The sequence below is a fragment of the Cyprinodon tularosa genome, unplaced genomic scaffold (genome assembly GCF_016077235.1).
Source record: "Cyprinodon tularosa strain WSP-4 unplaced genomic scaffold, ASM1607723v1 ctg87, whole genome shotgun sequence".
Taxonomy (NCBI): Eukaryota; Metazoa; Chordata; class Actinopteri; order Cyprinodontiformes; family Cyprinodontidae; genus Cyprinodon; species Cyprinodon tularosa.
In genome coordinates, this window is record NW_024039640.1 from 2,644,699 (window position 1) to 2,669,020 (window position 24,322).

At 38.7% G+C, this 24,322-nt stretch overlaps 1 protein-coding gene across 1 annotated transcript in view; it reads right to left on the reverse strand.

The window, feature by feature from the left end:
* dpf1 (D4, zinc and double PHD fingers family 1) overlaps positions 1-24,322 on the reverse strand; it is a 73,596-nt gene that overhangs the window by 38,023 nt on the left and 11,251 nt on the right. The window contains exons 5-7 of the mRNA XM_038273399.1: positions 20,695-20,784; positions 19,827-19,905; positions 11,683-11,814 (exon numbers count right to left, since the gene is read on the reverse strand). Coding sequence (XP_038129327.1) covers positions 11,683-11,814; positions 19,827-19,905; positions 20,695-20,784 — 301 coding nt within the window. The remainder of the gene's footprint in view (positions 1-11,682; positions 11,815-19,826; positions 19,906-20,694; positions 20,785-24,322) is intronic.

A 24,322-nucleotide genomic window follows, 5' to 3' on the forward strand; every position in this document is an offset into this window, starting at 1 on the left:
CACAGAAATAACATAATTACACTTTCAAACTATTTGTTAAAGCCCCAATTCCCTGTAATATTGTGATAGTTCACTTCAGAACATTTGAGTTAAATGAAAGCTAAACAGAGTCTGTGTTTTATGGCGACACATCAAACACACCGTTTCCTTTTGTGACATCAGAAAACAAATCAAGGGAAATCAGCTGAGATATCAGGGAGAGAATTGTGAGCCTCTTTAAGCCTGGTTTATCATTGGGTGTAATTTCCAGCTGGCTAAAGTCACCACATCTGTTCAAACAATTACATGCTGGCATAAACAGCATGGGAATGTATAGGCAGCAGACCATTCAGGCAGAAGACAGATTCTGTTCCAGAGATGGATGCTTTGGTGCAAAACATGTGAATTAACCCCAGAAGAGGGGATCTTTTACTGAATTTATTAAACATTGATGGCAAAACTACTTTTATGCTTCTCTCAAAAGGTGACATTTTTGCAAGTCCTCTAACCTAATGAAACTTAAAATGGAGAGTTTGGACATTATAACCTTTGAAGGAAAGAGATGGAATCTTACAAACATAAAACAAAACACTGTGAAGTTCAAATCACAGTATAATGATGAGTGGGTGTTCTGCTGCAGGAGGGACTGGTGCACTTCACAAGGAAAAATGGCATTATAGGGGGAAAAAAAATAATATGAAGCAACATCGAAAGATATAAACCAGAAGGTTGGAATAAAAGGGGTAAAAAATAAAATAAGAACAAATAAATGAGAAAATAATAATCAACTGACGCCAAGTTAATGTTTGGAATACAAAGCTGTGGTTGTGGTCCCATTTTACATTTTTGGAAAGATGGATGAGTGCAAAATTTATCAGTGAAACGAATTGATTCGGGTTATAGCAGAATGGACCAAAAAGTCATCAAAGACTTATGAGAAACTTTTAGAAGAACACCTGAAAAATCTCAGCATGCAATTTAGAGACACAGGGAATTAAAATTTCTCTCACAATATTGTTGGCATATAAAAAAAATGCTTACAATTATGGTAATCCAAGCTTTAAAAAAAAAAAAAAAAGCTCTGTGCTTCCTGATATCATAACACTGAAAGAGAAATCCAAATTCGCATGAATGGGTACCGAAGGCTTGGCCTGATGCATTTATACTAGAAAGTATTAAAAAAGACAAATAAGCTAAAACACTGATTTTTACACAATTAAATGTTTTCAAAGTAGCTACATTGTTATTTCAAGAGCACAATTATAATCAAAAAATGTATTAACAAATCATACTTTAGAAGTGATGGATTCTCAGGTTTTCAGTTCAGATTGTCCCATTATTTTCTCAGGCATGTAGATCAAAGTGACTCCTGCTGATCAGAGTCTGAGTCATTCTACCTTAAATGCCCTGAAGGAGCATTCAACAATGGACTGTTTAAAGGCTAGATCCCAGATATACAACCAAACTGTCCCTATATGTTAAAAGTGTTATGTAGAATCTTAGGTTCAATGTTCCAGCTGCAGTTTACAGGGTTCTCTTTTAAAGCTATTTTTAGATTTAACCATGCACTGTCATACCCAAAGTCCGTGCACTGGCCTTAACTTAAAGGGGAACACCATTTTTTTTACATTGGGCCCTTGATTTTACGTTATTACATCATGTTCTACTCACCCATATTAGTTTTGTGTCATTTGGAGCCGTTCTGAAGATATTCGGTTTTGTAATCAAAGTAACGTCTCCCTATGGGCAACGAGTTGAAGGCACAAACTAAACTGTTCATAATTTATTCTTTATGGTACGCCAGCATTCATAACATGTAGGCGAATCACTGTACCCCAGACATCCGCGGTTATATATTTATATTTTTTTAAACAAAGTGGAGTGTGTATGACGTCATCGGCGCGCCGGACTGGAGTCGTAACAGGAACTACGCTCTACCCCTTCTTTTCATTCGGCTAGCTAATCTGAATCGTTAATTTCCATTTCGAGAGCGAGACAGGAAGAATGAACGGTAGCTGGTGTGCGCTGATGATGTCACACACACTCCGCTTTGTTTTTAAAATATATAAATATAAAAAATATAACCGTAGATGTCTGGGGGACAGTGATTCGCCTACATGTTCTGAATGCTGGCGTACCATAAAGAATAAATTATGAACAGTTTAGTTTGTGCCTTCAAGTCGTTGCCCATAGGGAGACATTACTTGGATATAAATTAACGGAATATCTTCAGAACAGCTCCAAATGACACAAAACTAATATGGGTGAGTAGAACATGATGTAATAACGTAAAATCAAGCTCTGCCTCATTGTCTCAATAATTAAAACGCTGTTCTATCTGGACCGAATAGTTTTAATTAGAAAGATTTCTGGAAATAATGTGCTTTCAAAGGCATGAATGTGAGGAAAGGAAAGTTCAGCACGTAACAATTGGTGGAAAGAAGTTAGAGAAACAATAAAACATCACATCGCTTTCTTCCCAGTGCTCGTTTTTCAGGAAAAACTTAAAGATACATTAGCTTAATTTAGCTTAATATGGCTGTTTGTAATAGATGCAGCTTAATCAAAACTTGTCCTCTATTAAACTGACTGAACGCAGCAGGTGGAGGATGGGGCTGCCATTTTAAAAACACAAATGGAAAAGTGAAGGGGGGGGCATACAAACCTTCAATAGGGAGAAAGTAGAGAGGGAAGCTGACCTTCAAAGGGCTTAATTGCATGTCCCAGACATACAGTTACACACTGGAAGTTGGGCATGATTGGCTGTATGGCACATTTACACACCCAGCCGGTAGAAATAGCCGCACACACATAAATGAGGAAGTGTGTGTCTGATGTGAGTGTGTCAATTTTCCAAAACATGCATGCAAAATACACACACACACACGGATACCAGGAGTCCCTGCTGCTCTGCACCGTAGGACCGTCTGTCCGTCCAGATAAAGTGAGCTCTGAATCAGTTCTGATTTTACAGAAGGGGGGTGCACCCCCATCCTCCCTCTCTTACCTTTCCTCCTGCCATTTTTTATTCACATACTTTGATCTCTTCCATCCCTTAATATCTCAGTGTTTGCAACCTTTTCCTGAAAATTCCCCCAAAATTCCTCCAATCCATACCAATAAAACCAATTTACAGGTGGAGCGTTGCAGGTCCGACCTCCAGCATCGGCACCTCCAGCAGCCACCACAGACACCTCCTCTTTGTCTTCTACCCCCACCCCTCCCTACCTCACATCAATGCCAAAAGAGACCTCCGCACCTCCACCCTAACCGCTCTCCCTCTACACCTTCAACCTCTCCTTCTCCTGTTTGGGAGCAAAAGAAAAAAAGTGTATATGTGGTGCAGTCATGAATTTTAATGCTGCTGCTCTGTCTGAGTAAACACTATAGTGGCTCGCATTAGTATATATACGGGTGATGTTCGTAATGGTGGCTGATTTTAGAGACGTTATATGCGAAACAAAGAAGAAAATAATTGTAAGGGGAGCCAAAGCTGATGGATGAAGCAAAACACTGGAGAGAGAAAATGGAAAAACGGGGGAGGCAGAAAGGGATGGAGGAAGGGTAGAAGAAAGTGGTGAAAGATGGACCAAGAGAACGAAGGAAAATCTCATCTCCTTGTGGAATAATCTGCCATTTATCACCCTGATGGTAAAGAACAGGAAGAGAACGCTTCGGAAACGCGCCGCTTTCACAGCTTCTTTGATAAGTTTCTTCAAGTATCAGTTCACACTTATGTCTTAGTAGCTGCATACATGCTATAGCGTCTAGACAGCCAGGACATAGCATAAATTATGCATGCAGGTTTTGCTATGAACTAGTAGGTATATTAATATTATTTCTCGTGCTGCAAATATAGGAGGGTGGACCCTCAGCAGATTGGGTTAATGCCTATCGGCGTGCACACATTTACATCAGTGCATACACACACACTGCGAATAAATGTGCACGCACACACACAGTTCCGACCGACAAAAAGGCTAAGCTTCCTTTTTCATTTCAGCAGAGAAGATTGCATTTTCTGAAGCAGTGTGTGCATTTTTTGTGTTAGCAGGAAGTGTGTGTTGGGGTGGGGGGTGGAAAGGGAAGAAGAATTAAATGATTCAAATGCTGTGAGAAGACTCAGGACTCCATTCTGACCATATACAGGTGCTGGTCATAAAATTAGAATATCATGAAAAAGTAGATTGATTTCAGTAATTCCATTTAAAAAGTGAAACTTGTATATTATATTCATACATTACATACAAACTCATATATTTCAGATGTTTATTTTGTTTAATTTTGATGATTACAAATGACAACAAATGAAAATCTCAAATTCATCATATCAGAAAATTAGAATATTGTGAAAAGGTTCAAAATTGATGGCCCCTGGTGCCACACTCTAATCAGTTAATTAACTCAAACCACCTGCAAAAGCCTTTAAATGGTCTTTCAGTCTAGTTCTATAGGCTACACAATCATGGGGAAGACTGCTGACTTGACAGTTGTCCAAAAGACGACCATCGACACCTTGCACAAGGAGGGCAAGACACAAAAGGTCATCGCTAAAGAGGCTGGCTGTTCACAGAGCTCAGTGTCCAAGCACATGAATAGAGAGGCGAAGGGAAGGAAAAGATGTGGTCGAAAAAAGTGTACAAGCAAGAGAGATAACCGCACCCTGGAGAGGATTGTGAAACAAAACCCCTTCAAAAATGTGGGGGAGATTCACAAAGAGTGGACTGCAGCTGGAGTGAGTGCTTCAAGAACCACCACACACAGACGTATGAAAGACATGGGTTTCTGCTGTCGCATTCCTTGTGTCAAGCCACTCTTGAACCACAGACAGCGTCAGAAGCGTCTTGCCTGGGCTAAAGAGAAACAGGACTGGACTGCTGGTGAGTGGTCCAAAGTCATGTTCTCTGATGAAAGTAAATTTTGCATTTCCTTTGGAAATCAAGGTCCCAGAGTCTGGAGGAAAAGAAGAGAGGCACTTCATCCACGTTGCTTGAAGTCCAGTGTAAAGTTTCCACAGTCAGTGATGGTTTGGGGTGCCATGTCATCTGCTGGTGTTGGTCCATTGTGTTTTCTGAGGTCCAGGGTCAACGCAGCCACATACCAGGAAGTTTTAGAGCACTTCATGCTTCCTGCAGCTGACCAACTTTTTGGAGATGCAGATTTCATTTTCCAACAGGACTTGGCACCTGCACACAGTGCCAAAGCTACCAGTACCTGGTTGAAGGACCATGGTATCCCTGTTCTTAATTGGCCAGCAAACTCTCCTGACCTTAACCCCATAGAAAATCTATGGGGTATTGTGAAGAAGAAGATGCAATACACCAGACCCAACAATTCAGAAGAGCTAAAAGCCACTATTAGAGCAACCTGGGCTATCATAACACCTGAGCAGTGCCACAGACTGATCGACTCCATGCCACGCCGCATTGCTGCAGTAATACAGGCCAAAGGAGGCCCAACTAAATACTGAGTGCTGTACATGCTCATACTTTTCATGTTCATACTTTTCAGTTGGCCAACATTTCTATAAATCCTTTGTTTTTATTGGTCTTCAGTAATATTCTAATTTTCTGATATGATGAATTTGAGATTTTCATTTGTTGTCATTTGTAATCATCAAAATTAAACAAAATAAACATCTGAAATATATGAGTTTGTATGTAATGTATGAATATAATATACAAGTTTCACTTTTTAAATGGAATTACTGAAATCAATCTACTTTTTCATGATATTCTAATTTTATGACCAGCACCTGTATACCCTGGGCCAGTTTGTTGTTTAGGGCAAGCCAATTTAAAAGCACGCCTCCAATTAAATAACAGGCAGCACGGCTTCGGACTGGACAATGTTGCAGTGCAGCATACACTGAACAGATAGAGTGTTTATCTGCTCTGAGCAAATTGTTTGCTTTTGAAGACCTTGCAGAACAAAGAAGGAAGATACTCCTTTTTTTTAATGTCTGTAAGTATTTCTGTTGCCTTTCTTAGAATGAAAACTGTAGCAATTTCGCTGAACATTACCAACCAAAGCACAGCCTCTCTCAGGATAAACGCATGCTGTGTTTCTTAAAGGAGTGATCAGAAACTAACAAAACATGGAGACACAGGAGAATACTGCGCACAAATCACAGGGAGATGGAAAACCGGCCCTTAACGACGCGACGATTCGATGGCTCGCCGTCCAGACTGTAGGGGTCTGAATCTAGACTTCCTCATAGGAACCCAAACCCTTGCTTGATTCATTAGCTGCTGAAAAAAATGCAGTCAAATGTTTAGATAGATAAAATTTGGGGGGAAAAGTGATTTTACAGAAGAAGTGTGCATTTAATGTCATTCTCTACTCTTACCTTTCCACAGTCAAAACATGAGGTGAATCCTACAACAATCTCAACGCTCTACATCTTATTCCCTGATTTGGGGCATTGACCTACAAACATGCTAAAAAACTCTCAATGCACATTCAAATGCTGTAGCAAAAATAATATTTACAAGGTTGAAAATTAAAAGCAATAAAATTGAAGTCATCGTGAAACACACAAGGGGTTTATATCCTGTTTTCTGTGCTGGTATAAACTCTCCATAACATTAGCCTAAAACTGGCCTAAGGGGCAGAAGGCATTAGTAAACAATACGGTAGATATTCATTACGAACTCATGATATTATGCACCAGTGAACTAATGGACAATTTGTAAGCCATTGAGCCACACTGGGTGCTGTAAATGAAAGCATACACTCAGAGTTTAACTATAAAGGGTGTTGTGGATTAAGAGGTTTGTGACAGTATTACTGTTTGTTCTTCATAGCTGCTGAATGTTGTGTGAAGAGTCATTTGTTCTCTCATTAAGCTGATATGTAACCTGGCAGCAGTTTCAACTAGGTTAACGTATGTTGCACAGACTGGAGCATTTTATAAATGACTTTAGACAAAGCCGCAGCGCTCCGCCTAACAGATATCTTTTTATTTTGTGATGCAGAAACTAAGAAATGCAAAAATCACTCTCAAAACCTTTAAAGTTATTAATCTGTAAATCTAATCTTTTAGAATTATGTAAAAGCGTCCAGGTTTACTAAGTGTCATGTAATTATTATGCACAACAAGATCAGCTAAAGAGCTTCGAAGTATTAAAAACGTTCCCTGCTTTAAATATCTTGGTATGCTTGATGATAATTTGGCTTTAAATTCCATACGAATAATCTTTAGAAAAAGCAAGAGACCAAGGGTGCGCGAGGCTATCTGTCTGTTTAGTTGCTAGGAAAGCATAAATCCAGAGCACATTCTTATGAGTTTTAGGATTTGGTAATATCATGAATGGATGTACCTTTTGGTGCTGGTATATCACGCTGCTCTGTGTTTTGTGACTAGATAAAAATCTTAAGGAAATTTAATATTTTAGATTTATTTGACATTATTTCCAGAGTGTTTGAAGCATTTAACTAGTTTCAATACACAGAGACTCTCTGGTGTCTAACAGGAAGGTTTCCAGATCTCCTGTTTCCCAAACAATAATAAAATAATATATTACATAATAGAATACATAATAAAATAGTGGCTTCAGGGTAAAAATCTTATCCATTAATCAGTGAAGGATGTGCAAATATGTCCTCTGACTAAGAACTGTGCACAGAAAGATTGTAAGCGTCTCAAGATATTAAAAGCAAGTTAGAAACAAAACTATGAACACAAAAGTCAGACCCTTCCTGTAGGTTAGGCCAGGGGTCTGCAACCAGTGGCTCTGGAGCCACATGTAGGCATTCTATAATGGCTCCTCATCACCTTGGCAAAAATGATTAGAGCAAACTAATCTTTTAGGTATTTATTCATTTTCCTTTCATAAAAGCTTTTCCCTACTTTTTAAACCTACTATCTAAAAGAAATTGTGGTTGTTTAAAGACTTGATTGATTGATTGATTGATTGATTGATTGATTGATTGATTGATTGATTGATTGATTGGTTGATTGATTGATTGATTGATTGATTGGTTGATTGATTGATTGATTGATTGATTGATTGATTGATTGGTTGATTGGTTGGTTGATTGATTGATTGATTGATTGATTGATTGATTGATTGATTGATTGATTGATTGATTGATTGATTGATTGATTGATTGATTGATGTCATAGTGGAGAAATGTACTCATTATATCAGCTCAAATATTGGATATAAGGTGCATGGATATAAACAGTATATACATTGTGTCCACATATGACAGCTTTTTCTTTTTTATAGTAGGATTATTATACAGGGTTATTGCACAGATGAGAAAATATCCAGTAGAATTTATTAAACATACGTTTGTTTCTGTTGTTCTTTTGTTTTTTGCTTGGTGTGAGGGATTGCCTTCGATTCAATGAGCCAAATCAATCAGCTGGTTTTCCTTAGATAGAAAACTGAACCAATCTGACTGTATTATCTGGTTGAATTGTCTCTGTAAAGTGCCTTGAGATGATGTGTGTTGTGAATTGGCGCTTTATAAATAAACCGAATTGAACTGAATGTAACTTTTTTAAAGGTTTTGTAATGTTCGCAGCTCTAGGTGACTTTTATGAGCTGTGCTGAAGTCAAAAACGTTGCTTTAATTGTAAAGGTTGCACACCGCTGGGTTATGCATTCCCCTACTCTGATGAAATAGCCTCAGAGTAGCCAACTGCGCTCTTCATTTCACAACTTAATGTTCAGAAATTTACAATTAGCTGCAGTTAAACTAAAACTGTGCCCTCATTAAAATTTACTTTTACTCTGTATAGAAATAGATATCCTAGATATCTCCAGCAGGGAGCAAATAATAATTCTAGATCCATACTTTCATCTAACTATGCAGTCATCATAACTTCCTAGTCATACTGTTTGTTAAAGATGTGACTTTCTTTTACTTTATCATTGAAAAAGGCTTTTACTTACATTCACAAAAACGCAATGTAATATTATTAAGAAACTCAGTTATCGATACGTCATTTATAGAAATGTATTTATGCAACAGCGATTAAGAGCTTCCGTGTAATTTAATTGTTTCAGATCCTTAAAACGGTCATAGAATGATTGGTGCTGGTCCTTAAGGTCTCTGAATAGGGTGAGTAACATTGTTTGGGCTGAAAATGGCATATTTGCTGTTCTATGAGCTCTAATGCAAGCCTGGTTAAAAGCCCTAGAATGAAACGAAATGGTTTTCTCCTTTTATGGTATGATAATGAATATTTAGATGAGCTGTGCGCTGATTGGTTGATTTACAACGAGCGAAGCTGCTGAGCAAAGACACATCATAGCAACAACTACTCACTCACTGAAACATCAAATTGTTGATACGGTAGGGGGACCAGACGTCCCCTTTTTCCCGGACATGTCCTACTTTTCATGCCTAAAAAATCTCCGGGGGGAATTTTGAAATCGTCTGGGATTTTGGTCGACTACAGTGCAGCACATAGCCGAAACAGTTAGCCAGCGAGGACGGAGCGACCGAACCCGACCCGGTGATGGTAGCCTGGACAACGGCGGCCCTGTGCTTCCCAACAGCCCAACAGCATTTGGATTCTCCCGTTTTATGGTGAAGGTTTAGAATAGTGAGATTTGCAGAGATAAGAGGCGTTGATGGGTTTGAACTTCTCTGCACGTCCATTTCACCCACTGAACTATAGTCATTCATCTATGACAATGTAAACTCGGTTTTGCATTCTATGACCAATTTAAACATGGATTCAATTATTACAGATGATCTTTGAAGGCAGTTAAACATGTTATGTTATTTAGCATATTAGAATAATTCTTTTGAAATATTTATGCACCATTTATTAGCTTCTAATTGCAAACATTTTGGAAAGTCATCAATGGCTTTAAAAGCATCCAATGCATTAATATATTTGTGGTTTTATTGTGACAAAAACAGAACAAGTTAAAGTAATTTGAATACTTTCAAAAAGCCCTTTAGGTGAAATCATAGAGACTAAAGATCTTAAATGATTTTTATCAAGGATGATAACTAATAATCATTAGCATGACACAAGAAAATCTTTGATTTAAGGTGACTGTAATAACTTCTAATGTGATGAAAATGTCTATTTGACACTGACTGGTTGGTATATAAGGGATGTAATGTTAACCCATTTCCTGTAACACCAAGAGGTTAGGGAACAGTGCCCTGTTGTGATTCTTGGACGTTCTTTATTTTTCTCTAAGTCAGTATTATAAACACCCCTATTACAGTTGGGACTGCTCGGACCTCAGATCTGTGATATTTAACATGTTGGATTATCTTGGCTTGATATCCTAAGGGTCGATATCCTAGTCTCGTGTTCCCTGAGGATAAATATAAATGTGACGTGTAGCCAATCAGAAACTCAGGTGATGGCTTATCTTGAGGAAAAACCCAACTCCATAGCAAAGTGTTGAAAGTACTGATCCTTTTTCCGTTTATCTTTTTGTTTTTGTAATTTTTTTTCTCAGTTAAAATTAGAACACAAAATATCTCCACTGCTTCTTCCTCAAGGGTCCTTTTTATTTACTCTAAAATCAATGCTTGATCCCGAGAGGTTTTGTGAGATTTCCTGTCTAACATCTGAATTAAAGTAAAATCTCTGTGTGCTGTGTCTTGCAGACAATGTAACTGTGCGCCAAACACTGTAGGACTAAACCTGTAGTATCTGCAATTTTTCTTAATTGACAATTTCTATGTGAACCAGGCATCAGTTTAACCATGTGTTATTTTTTTTATTCTATTTGGATTCATTTCTCTAACATCAGTTAAATGAAAGGCTATTTTCTAGTTCAGCTTCCTTTTCATAAATGATTAGCATCCCCATATTCAGCCTTCTTCTATGGGCTCACTGGTTTTCATCGTTCCTAGCTGGTTTCTTCCATTACGATATCCGTTACACTGTCTATGTGCCATGTCCTGTTCAAGACTTGTCGGTTTCATTTCTTATTTTAACCTACATGCCGCTCATTTTGACTTTTTGTCCTCATTTTGGTCCAAGTTCAAACTTATAAAATTTTCCATGCAGCTACTAACAACATGCAGCAAAAAAAATGACTGCGATCAAAGGAAAACAGTTAAATTTTTTGAGCAGATATGCTGAATTTTAGGAAGAATATTACTTATTCTTTTACATTGTTTTACTTAATAATACATTTCTTTTTGTATGGATATAATGTATTCTTAAATAAGGTTTGTTTCTGTCATGTTGCTTGACTGAATGCTGTCTTAGATTATTAGTATTTCCATTTCCCGGTGGGAAGGTTCCTACCTTGGCTTTTCTTTTGGTATTTTATTCATTATTTTTGTTCCTCTTAAAGGGCAATTGAACCCTTGCAAAGCTAATCTGAGATCTGATTTTTTCTGGTTTCAATGTGTACATGTGGATGGTTTCTTAATCTGTGGACTGCAGAGCCACAGATTACCCTGTTTCCCGTCCAGTGATCCATTGAACTCGGTAAATACCTATTGAGCAATAAGCTCAAAGTAAATCTAAAAAAAAAAAAACACACTTTCATTCAAATATAAAATTTATCATTTCAGTAACCACTGTATTTCAGCGCAATACTTCTCCAGACAAATTAGTCAATCATGCAATATTTAGACTTGGAATCACTGTGAAATCTCTTCACCCAGAACTTCCTGTTCATTGTTTCTTCATAAGCCTCACATGATATGGAAAATGGACAAAGACGAACAACTGAAAGGTAAATATTCAGCCGGCAGACTCACGCTTGTGGTTGCTCTTGCGTTGAAAGGGAAGCGTGTGTCTCTCTGAGTCCTCTTCTCCCTCCTCATCTGCCAGATGTGTGTGAGTGTAATGGTAGCTCAGCCCTGGACGGTTCTTATATCTCTTGCCACAGACTGCAATACACACATTTGTTTTATGGTGACAATGTTATCAAAACTTTTGCAAATAGAAAAAAAATTCTACAATTTCATTTCTTATTAAACAGCATAAACTTCTTGCTTTGTTAAATGAATTCCGACTGTTTAGCCAAAGTTACTTGTTGTCTTTCTTTTCTTTCTTTTTTATTTTCATTGCATATTTATCAGTGGAATCACATACAGATGAAAATACGAATAAATGAAAATGAAGTTTGTTTTTGTTCAAAAGCAAAAACATGGAGAATGGCATTATACAATTTACAGTAACTAGGGGCCTTGTTACTGTAAGTGGGCTTTTACATCTCACACCATAAGATCTTACAAAAAGAAAATTATAATCATCAAAATTCTTACCAAAGAGATTTTTTTTCCCCATATACCCATAAAGCAGGAAGCTATTTTACCAGTTTAAAGCGAGATGCTGATGTATTTGTGTTTGACACTCATTCTGAAGTGCTAAGGAGGTATTTATGTGTCGACAGAGTCAGCTGATAAAGCTTGCTCACCATCTGGCCAACATCACTCAGTTAAAGTGGCCTCCACCATTTTAACCCTTTAAAGCCCAATCCAAGAATAAAACAAAATAGAAAATAACTTTTTTTGGTTTGAAGTCCTTATTTGGCCTTTTAACAAAATATGTAAAAAGAAAAAACAGAAATACATTTTTGATATTAATAATTTATTACTATGCGATAAGTCAAGATAATTTTTTGTGTAGTCTTCTACTGGCCGTTATCAGGTATATCTGATTAAGTACAATAGGATTTTGAGCAAAGTTTTTACCATTAAATTATGTAAAAGGTGTCAAATGCAAAACATTTCAGAAACCGTATGTATCAAATACGATACATTTGGCATTATAGGGTTAAAGTCTTTGGTTGGCCGCATTTTGGACATTTGAGACAAAATAGAAATGCTGACAGGATGAAACATATGATTTATGTGCAAAGAGGATAGAAAACTGTCTGTTAGTAGCCAACAGCAGCAGCTGTGGTATCTGACTTTGCTAATATGATTAACTTCACTTCTTACAGGCACTTGTTGTGAAGTTACTTTAAATTTGAAACCTTTTATTTGTATTTTACTACTACTAACATAAACATAACGTATGCTGGTGAAGATTCTCTGTCATCCAGGTCATAGTCGCCATCTATGTTAAGAACCAACCTTAAACAGAGGGGGTGGACTCAGGTTTCAGCTTTCAAAAACCTTAAATGCAGCATTTGAGTTGATCCCTTCCAGCTATCAGCGCAGCCCCAGCCTCCGTAGAGGAGAGCTGATGACCTCGCATATTCAGCCAAGCCAACAATCCCCTTTATACACCGACCTTTCAGACACTTAGATCGGTATGGTGCATTGCAGGCTAACAAAAGAAGCCAAACGACCACCATTCCAAAAGTGTGGACCCCTTCGTCCGTCTCAATTTGCATCTTTTCAAAACAAAAACAAGACTTTGTTGGACTACTGTATGAAACCTCAAACTCTACACTATTCCTGACATTTTGAATTGAAAAAGCTTCCTGGATGGGAAGCGAAACGTCCTAAAACTTTGAAACAAAGTCCAGTGGACTGTTTTTAATTTCCCTGTTTTTGGTACACATAATGTAGTTATATTCACTTCATCTAAGTTCATACATGCTCATGCTGACCACACACACACCCACGTGCATTTATGTCAAGGGGGATTTCCAAGTCTGCTTTTTTGGACAAGTTTAACACCTTTTCACCTTACATGACCACAAAATATTTTCTTGTCCCAAACAGGCTCTATGTACGACTCCACTACTTCCAAAACATCAGCCAGCTTCTTTGTTTGCTGTCTTTCATTACTGGACAAACCGATTAGTCCAGGTGTGTCTGACCTCAGTAACGATTTTGTTGTTTAAGTATTTATAAATATTTAAAAACCATTACTGTCCCAGTTTCCTAATCTAATCATAATGAAATCTATTTCTTTTTATCTACGAGCTGAAAAGGTCCCTAGATCTGATTTCAGAAGTCACCTTACTGTACCCCGATTGACCAGATGTCCCAGTTTGTTCGTGACTTTGCCGCATGTTTTTACTTCTCTTCTGCTGTCCCACAAATCAAAACAATGTCCCAGATTTTACTGATTTAAATTAAATGCTCTTAGGATATGGATGCTAAAATAGAACAGAAAACAGATTTTAATGCAAAATTTGACAAAACTCAAAGGAATGTGAAATGGGTGATGCAGAGAAAAGTGATTATCAGAGAGCTTTTTGTTAACTTTACTCAAGTTATTTTTCCAGTTTGATATGAGGGGATGTTAAGCAACACTGTAAAAGGGAGTTGCTAAAGAAAAACACAGCTGAAAAAGCATTGCTTATTTTTTTCTTTTAAAGAGATCTGGAAACGTTACCTTTACCAAAATAAGTGAGCATTTGATCAGCAATTGTTAAAGATATAACATACAGTATACAGTCGAATCAAATGCAAATTTCACTTAGAGATTTATTAATCATTAACTCCTTTATGAAAATACAACTTTATTCTTTCTTGGACTTTTTTCCATCAGCACAACCTTCAAATAAGAAATCCATCCAACTCATTGAATAAGGAATAAAAAGCCTGGACTCAATCGTTCTACACGGTTTAAAGATTTTTAAAAGCTTTAGACTATATGTGAAAACAGAGGAGAGTAATTATGTCAGGTTTCTGTTATGTTTTTCTTTTGAGTATCCAGTTTTGCATTGCTCCTTGTTTTCTAGTTTTAGTGGGTTAATTCTTAGTTTATTGAGTTCTTTGATTCTTTTCTCAGATACTGTCTTACTCTTGGTTCTGTTATATTTTCTTTTTAGTGTTCAGTCTTGCTTTACTCCTTTTTTTTTCTAGTGTTAGTGGTTTTATTTTTATTTTGGTGTGTTCTTTTTTTTCCAGTTTCTGTCCTAGTTTGGGTTCTGTTATGTTTTCTTTTGAGTGTTTAGATAGATAGATAGATAGATAGATAAACTTTATTCCGGACTCATGGTCCAATAAATACATACATAAAAATAAAATAAAAATAGTTAATGATAAAAACACAATACAAGTACCATTATCGATTAAATAGGATCTTTAAGAAGACAGGAATACCAGTGTCTCCACAGCTTAGACTGATATCGGATTGCACTACGTGTGGTATCAGTGAGTGACAAAATAATATCGTTTTCAGATGCATTTAACCTACAAATAAACTTATACATTAACTTTCGTAGAACAGCTTGTAGGGTATTAACTCTTGCTGTGACAAACATCTCACTTGCACTGGACCATCTTGGACGTTTCAAAAGTAACCGCATAGCATCATTATAGGCCACCTGCAGCCTTTGCAGGTTGACTTTTCTATAGGTAGTCCACAGGTGAGCAGTGTACAGAGAGGTACAATATGCATTAAACAGTTCCACTTTGACTTTATCAGTACATGAACCGAATTTACGTGCAAGGGTATTAGCTTGAGCATACAACAATCTACGCTGTCTGCAAATATCTTCATCGTCTGACAGATTTTCTGTGATGATGTGCCCAAGATACTTGGTTTTATTTGTTACGCCCAGCACAGTATTTGACAGCAAAAAATCTGGAAACTCAGTAGATTTATCTTCCTTACTCCTACAGATCATGATCACACTTTTAGATGGATTGTACTTTATGTCGTGTTCCAGACCATACTCAGAGCAGATGTTTAGTAGTTGCTGTAACCCAGCAGTACTAGGGCTAAATATTACTAAATCATCTGCATACATCAGGTGATTAAGTACCGAGTCACCAGCCACACAACCAGTGTGACAAGCTCTCAACTTGTGTGACAGTTCATCCAGATACAAGTTAAAGAGAACTGGGGACAAAATCCCGCCCTGCCTCACCCCATTACTAACTTTGAATGGAGCAGAGACACATTCCCCCCATTTAATCTGCAGTGTTTGCTGAGTATACCAGTACTTCAAAATACGAACAATATACTCTGGTACTCCTTTTTGTGTCAGTTTTGTGAATAGTTTTCTGTGGTTTACCCTATCAAATGCTTTTGATGCATCCAGGAAACACATAAACACTGAAGAGTTCTGCTTATTATATTTATAAGTAATCTCTTTTAGAGCATATATACACATATCTGTGCCCAGCCTAGCCTTAAAACCAAACTGGTTATCTGTAGACTTGACAACCTCTAAAATCCTGTCCAGCAGGATTGATTCAATAATTTTTGAAACTATGCTGGCCAGCGCTATCGGACGGTAATTATCAGAATTGCCAATGTTTCCAGTTTTGTCTTTAATGACGGGTACTAACAGGACACTTAAAATAGAGTCAGGTAAAAGCCCATGAATAAAAAACGATGTGAAACAAATGGAAAGTAGAGGAGCTAGCCTTGCATTTGCATACTTTAAATGTTCAGCTGAGACTCCATCCAGCCCAGTGGCTTTATTGTTAGATAATTTGGAAATAGCTTTATGAACCTCATAAGGCAGGATTTCATCTATATGGTCAACATTGTTTGCAGTGCATGGTTCACTATGGATGCAATTAAATAATCTGCTGTAATGTTGGCGCCACAGCTCCACAATGTTAGCAGTGCCTGATATGCCATCAACCGAACATGGGAGGGATGTTTTGTAGGATGTCATACCTCTAACTTCTTTCCAGAAGCCTTGGGTATTGTTACAGAAGAGTTTTCTGGCCATTGAGTCAGACCTCATTGCTCTTTCATTTTTACCAATATAACGCACAGCATACTTATATTGGGCATTGGTATACTTTTTATGTTCAAAGACAGGCCCTGATCTTGGTCTACCTGCCTCAATCCATTCCTTAGAAGCCTCTCTAGCTCTATTAAGAAATTCAACCACATGGGTATTCCAACCTGGCCTGATCTTATTTTTCTTTTTTATTTGTTTATGAAAGTGTTTAGTTGATGCAATCAAAACATTAACTATTTGATTATACACAGAACAAATGGATCTTATGTGCTCAGGATTTTTACAATTAGCATCTCTACAGCTAACTGCTTCTCTGGGCAAGTAGATATTCCTGAGTGAGTTATCTGTGCACATCGAATAAGATAGCAGATCCTCCTTTGACAGTGAGCTCCAGTCTAAGTGTAATTTGTTGCTTTCAGAGTACTTTTCTGTCATTGGTAACCACTGTAAATTTATCTGCATCCCAAATGGAATATGATCGGCAGTAGAGAATTCATACAGGATTTTCATGTCGGTCAATGAGGCATGTGCATCTGCTGTGGTTACACAGTGATCCAACCATGAGGTTGTATGCCATGCCTCACTAATATATGTAAAACTATCTGTAGGCAGCAGAACTTTCGTTGAGAGAATAAACCCACTATCCTCACAAAACTGCTTTAAATGAGTACCAAAGATAGATTTACTGTCAGTGATATCAGAGTTCATGTCACCAATAACAAACACATTAAAAAATTTGTTATCTTGTATAAAAGAGTTAATAAAAGCAAGCTTGTTAAGATACTCAGTTTCATTAGCAATGCACTCATATGGGGTGTACACATTCAGGATAACACATTCCCTGTCATGTTGTGTCAGGTGTATTGCTATGCACCAGTCCACTTCCAGTCGGATTATTTTAACACAAGGATCTAGTCTCTTATCCCATAATATTGCCACACCACCAGCAATCCGTCCTCGTATTATTCTATCCCTAATATCAACACTGGACTCCCCAGCCCCGTGGAAACGCTCATTTATAGAGTTCAGTCCTTCAAAATCCTGCTTTGTCAGAAAAGTCTCTTGTAGACACAGCACATCACATTGACTCAGAAGTTGGTCTACAACAACCCGGCGAGCTTTGTCCTCTGCACTATGGCCCAAGCGCAGGCCACGGCAGTTATATGAGAGAACTTTAAGAGCCATCTGTTCAGTTTTATTTGGCCTTGGTGCCACAAGCAAAGGAGGCCCCACTCATCTGCATCCCCGGGGGAACGGCACCACTCATACCCACAGCTCCAGCCCTCCGCGGCTCATAAAAACGCCTTACATAAGCTCCCACTGGCCAGAGATCAGGATTGTACATCTCCGCCACTTCATTACACTCAGATGAGACTTTGAAAGAGGCAAACCTGCTATTATCAGAGCTTATTTTCAGACATGTAACTTCACGACCCAGCTGGCCCTGAAGATATTCAGTTAAAGTCTGTACATCCAAGTCAGGCGAGAATTTAGAAGCAAAAACACTCACCAGTTTTGTTGTCACAGTTTTTATGTTTTTCACTGCCCCTGTGCCCACAATGGCCATACTTTTAGCATTTGTTTTCACTCCAGGTGTAGTACCGCGTAATCCCGCTTGTCGCTTTCCTCTCCTCACAACCGCGCTCCACTTTGGGGATTCCGGTGGATACGTAGTTTGACCAGAGATCTTGCTATCTCCAGGGGCAGCTTCCCCGCGCAGTACGCTCGCCCGATCCGTATCCCTTCTCCCAGCATTTGCTGCAAGCCCAGCAGCCTTAGTAACTGGCGGGTTCGCAGCGTTTGCTTCGGCACTTCTGCGCTCACCCTCCGTGCGGTCGCTGTCACTGCGTCCATCGCTTCCGTGTACGCCGCCAGCACAGGTGACAGGTGCAGATCCACACCCACCCTGGTCCTCAGGTACCGCATCCGCTGCACATTCTAGGCTGGAAACCCGGCGGTTCACATCTGTTGTGATCAGACGAAGGTCCTCACATACGTCCACCTGAAGTTTGAGTGCGCACTTCATCGCTCCAACCTCAGCGTGCAATTGCTCCATTCTCTTGAGCAGACCGCAGACATCCATGTTTGAGAAAGTAACAGGAGGCAAATCATCCAAATAATGAGAGACAAAACGTGGCACATTTTCCCCACATTCATTTAGGACTTTTAGACAGCTTTTGATGTTGTTTATGTCTTTTTGCGCTCCTTTGTGCGCTACATTTCGCTGCGTAGTAGTGCACAGGTCAAACAGTACTTTCTTGGAGGCCTCTATAGACTCGGTGTCGAAAGTGTTAATAGCCATCAGCACTATTTCATCCTGGCTCAAAGTTCTGATTTTTACAGCCAAAAAGTTCAAGAGCTCATCCTCCACAATTATTTTTCCATCCACAGTCCTGTAGATCTCAGGTTTTTGTCTAGATCGACATGAAGCTGGGACAACAGATACACACGCTGTTGCTCCGTCAGCCATCTTCCATCCAGCATTAATGACTGCTATCAGTCAGGATTTGGTCCAGAAGTTGATTGAGAGCATATGTTTAGTTTTCTTTTCTCCATGTTTTATAGTCCTAGTAATTCAATTATTTTTTTGTTAACATCCAGTCTTCCAGGTTTCTCTTTGTTGCTCTCTGCTGCCCTCTTATGTTCTCCTTCTTCCCAAGCTCTTTCCCTCTCTTGTTCTCTGCACACCTGCTCCCAGTTTACTCATTAGCCCTCTCTTTGTCTCAGTCTCCTTTAAAAATCTCCTCTCTTTAGTTCCTCTTTGCTGGGTCCTCGTCATACACCATCCAACTTTGTCTCTCTGAGCCTTCCTCCTTGAGTTTTTGATTCCCTGATGTCTCCATGGTTTTCTGGTTTGTTTTCTAATAATTTTTCTTATGTTTTGAATTTTGGATTCCTGGTTTTCTGTTTGTTTGGACTTTCTTTTTCCAGTTACTCTTCATTAAATCTACCATAAATTCACCTCTGCCTGCCTGCCTCTGCTTTTGGGTCAACTAACCATAGCCAAATCGTGACAAATTATTAGTTTTCTTAAAGAATATTGCTAAAATCATATATTGTTTCAAAGTTGCATGCATTGTTACACCCTTAATAATAACATACGAGGCATATTTATGAAGTTGTGTTCCTGTCATTTTGTTGTTGCTATTTTTAAAGCCAACAAGTTGTTAAAGAGCGTCTGTTTTCTAACAAAAGTTAATGCAAAACACTGTATAATGAATAAAGATGATAAACTCAGAGAACAAAAATAAAAGGATGCAGATACGACATTGTAAAAGACATCACGCTCACTGTCACAAACGTAAGGCTTATCTCTGTCTTCAATGGCAGGCAGCTCTTGTCTTTTCCTCATTCCTCCGACACCATAGGCCTGTAAATAAACACCCACAAAAACACACATGTAAGAACTCTCCTGAAAAGGTAGACACAAACAAAGTTTGAACTACTGCACCCCTTCACATGTGGCTTGTATGAAGGTGCATGAAAAAAAATAGGAGCATAACAGAACAGCCCTCGCTTGTGTGTTGGAGTGTCTCCTCGAACAGCCATGCACGTTTGGATTCTAATCATCTGCTCTCAGTGCAAAGCTACACATCCAGCAGGAGGGGGCTGATGACACCTAGCAGGGGAGCAACAGTTCCAATTAGCAGCCCTGGTGTCTGTGTGTGTGAGTGAGAGTCTGTGTGTATCCCTGCATGTGTGTGGGATGATTTTTCAGGAAAAATTGTTATCACTTGATTATTCTCCCATAGGATGCACAAAAAGAGTAGGGAAATACGACCTCTGTGCTCTAATCAAAGTTGTAAAAAAGAAAAGAAAAAAAAAAGAGGTCACCCCAGCATGGCTTAATCTCTTGATCTGTTTGCTTTTAATCGGGCCAAGCCCTGCGTTGTCAGAGGAAATCTCATTACATTAGCGTAGTATGCAGAGGACTGACAAATGATTACATGTCACACTGTGAGACGGAAGACTCTGATGTACTTTGGGTTAGTCCCTGGTAACACAGAGGTCACCGTTTGTTTCATCAGTGTTTAACTCTGAGTTCTGGCTGGCCTATTTCTCACTTTTCTCACATAGAACGTCAAGCGGACTTTCTGGGATAAATTGAATACAAAGAGAATAATGGAGGAAAGACGCTGATGTGCCGTTCCTGTCTTACCCGTGCTTTGGTACGGTTCTTGCGCTTCGGTACGTCTTCCTCCATGTCGTCCACTTCCAGCTCATGAGGAAAGTCCCCAACCAGCAGCTTCTTTAAAGACAAAAACAGAGGAACCATCAGAACAACAAAGAGTTTGGCGAGGATCACTTCTGTCCTCCCTGCAGCACAGGTTAGATCAACTTCCACAGAACAAAGGAATGACAAAAGGGAATTTACTGCATTTCTGCCTCTTCATCACAGGAAACATTCAGCACCCATCATATACATGGCTGCACAAAGTAAAAATGTGAGAGAAAAAAAATTCTTGCTTTTGTAACACTTGTAGATTTACACTTAAACTCAATTGTGTAATCTGGTACTTTGAAATATTCCTCTGAAATAAAAGTTTTGAGGTTATGGTTGTGTTTGTACAGTGGAACTCGGTTGACCTAATGTCTCAAGGATGGGAATCAACTCTGTATACTGGGTGCATATTCTACCTCTACAAATCAGGATTTCCTTTTTCCCAGAAGTATAAAATGAAATTTGGCCCCATTTGCAAACACCGCTGGCAGCTTGGCTGTTTGGGACAGATGTTAAAAACCATGAGAAATGTGGAGTTCACTTTATGCCACTGGGACTCAAACAGGAACCAATGGGATATAACCAGATAAAAGGAGCTTCTTGTCAATGAAAATCCACTTTCAGTTAGAAAACAAAGAATGAATATGTTGAAAAGCACCCCATGCAGACCATTAGGTGTGTTTAAAGGATCTGTGACGCTGTGGGTCTGTTTCAATGGGTGCACCTTTGGGTCTGGCAACAAGATACTTGATCAGATTCACACATTAATATCAAACCAGGAAAGAAACAAAACAAAATTTCATCCAGACCACCTGAAACTCTAAAACTAGATCCTTTAGAAAAAATCTGGAGTGGGCTCCAATCTAGAGTAAAGATCCAGGGTGTAAAGAGCTGTAGCATGTTCTTGTGTCATGTTGGCACACCAAACAACCCCTTCTGTTAATGCTATAGCTATATAGTTTTTTGGTGAACTTTGTTCTGTTTTTTTTTGTCAATGTGCAGCTCATACACCAGCGAAGAGTTCATAAACCCCAACATCATTGAGGGCCTGGTATTGATCCATATTAAACCTCTGGATCTACTACATTTCCCCAACAGAGACAAGGGTAATGGATGATGCAACAAACATGGCTCTTCAGCACATCCTGCAGCACCTGGACTCGCCTGGAACCCTCCCCAGGTCCTGTTAGTGGACTTCAGCTTTGCTTTCGCCACCACCCTCACATTCCTACTGCAGGTTAAGCATACCCAGCTCCCGACTCCACCTGCAGGTGGAGCATAGACTTGCTGACAGAAAGGATGAAGCAGGTGAAGATGGATAAAGAGGTCCTTAAATCTCCTGAGGTTTGTAGATGATACCACTCTCATTTTAGGGCGTAGGTCTTCAACAGGGGGTCCGAAACCTCTAGCGGGTCCACGGATCTACTGCATGGGGGTCGCAAAAGTTTTTGACGATAAGACTTTTTATTATATTCCCCGCTGCAATTTTTTTCCACTAACTGAAATATCTTTAAATACACATTAACATGAATTCAATACATTGTAGTAAACAGATAAATGGAGGCAGAAGATGTCTTTCATGCATCAATGCACACATTCAGCGACACACAGGAGCTCTTTCAAGCTGGGCACCGTTTCATTCACAACACCTGTCCCATCAACCAGGAAGCAGAATCAGAAATACTTTAATCATCCCAGGGCTAAATTACTTTCGTTACATTATTCCATATGTAATAGAGTGACTATAGGACCAGTTTGATAGAACACAATTTCATAGAATATACATAATTAGGGGTCCCCACTACATCTCACCATCAGTTTAGGGATCCTTGGCCTGGAAAATGTTGAAGACCCCTGTCTTAGGGGGATTAGTTTACCTAGTGGTGGAAGATCATACGTCTGGTTACCAGTCTGGGGCTCAGTGCTCTGAAACCTTCCTTCAGTCAATAAGTTCAGCCAAAGACAATGATGGTCCACTTCTACTCTGCCATCGAGTCAATCCTTTTCTTCTTCACCATCCATTACGCTGCTGCCACCAGCAGAGACAAAGGCAGTCTACAGCACATCATTCGCTTTGCACAGAAGGTGATTGGCTGTGATCTTCATATTCTTCAACTGTACACCTCCAGGACCTTGAGGTGATCAGGTATGATGGCAGCTGACCCCTCCCACCTTAAACTGTTTCAGACTTTGGCAGAAGGCTGTGGTCCAGCAGGATCAAAACCTCCCATCATTAGGACAGCTTCTTCCCATCTGCTAATAGCTACATATGCAAAGCCTGGGTTTCACACTGATACTTTCCCATCAAACAAAAACCCCAAAACATCTGAGCACATGTGTGTACAATTTAATTTTATTTGATCCTATGGTTGCTACATATATTTGATAGCTGTCATTTTTTGTGTTCCTCCATGTTCCTCTGCAGAGGTTACATTATTTTTCTTGATTCCCATGACATTCTTAAGCAAATTGTAATTTTTTATTCCGTATTATATATTTCCAGATTTTTTTATGTAAACTGTATATTTGCATACCTGTGTGTAGCACCTTACAATAAAAGAAATGACTCATACGTGTGAAACACTACATGGCAATATACCTTTTTCTGATTCCTTTTCAGAAATGTTTAATTAATGCAGATCCATAAAGAAAACAAATAGATAATTGAACTAATGGATTATCTAAAAGTGCCTTAAGACATTTCAGTAACAAATGCTTTCGGTAAGGTTTGTATAAAATAAAAGACCAAAATGTGGGAAAGCATATCATGCCTGTTTTTATAGAAGTAGAGGTTCTGTATAATGATGCTGTGGGTCTGTTTCTCTTCCTAAAGGCCTGAGGTCCTCATAAAGAGCGCAGCATCATGAACTATTTAAGATACCAGTGGATTTGAGACAAAAATAAACCTGCTAAATAGGTTTCATTCAGTCTTTGGATAAAGATCCAACCCAGAAATAGTTCAACATAAAAATAACTTTCTTTCATGGTTTTTCTACTGAACAGATTTAAGTCCTGTAGAAATCCCATAAGGTGAATTGAAACAAAGACAAGATAGATGACTTTAGAGCAAATTGTGTGAAGAGGAATGGTCAAAGATCCATTTAAATGCTCCTTCTCTGTTCATTTACTCACTTCTGTTGCATATTGTATTAAGAATACAGCAATGGCTGCAGCGACTGAATATATTGATTCATCTCAAGATGATTTTTATTTATGTATTGATTCATCTTAAAGGAGATACAGCAGATTAACTTTTCAGAATAAAAAAGCTCACAATTTAGCAAAATACAGAATGTTTTATCGTGCATTTTGCATGATTTGTATATAGAAAAATGATTTGTATATAGAAAAAACATTAAAAGATATATGCATGTATACACATGGGGTCATAGAATGCAAAACAGAGTTTACATTGTCATAGGTGAGTAACGATAGTTCAGTGGCTGAAATGGACGTACAGAGAAGATCAAACCCCAGCGACACCTCCTTTCTCTGCAAATCTCACAATTCTAGAATTCCACCATAAAACGGACAAATAAAAATGAAGCCTCGAATCAACGTCAAT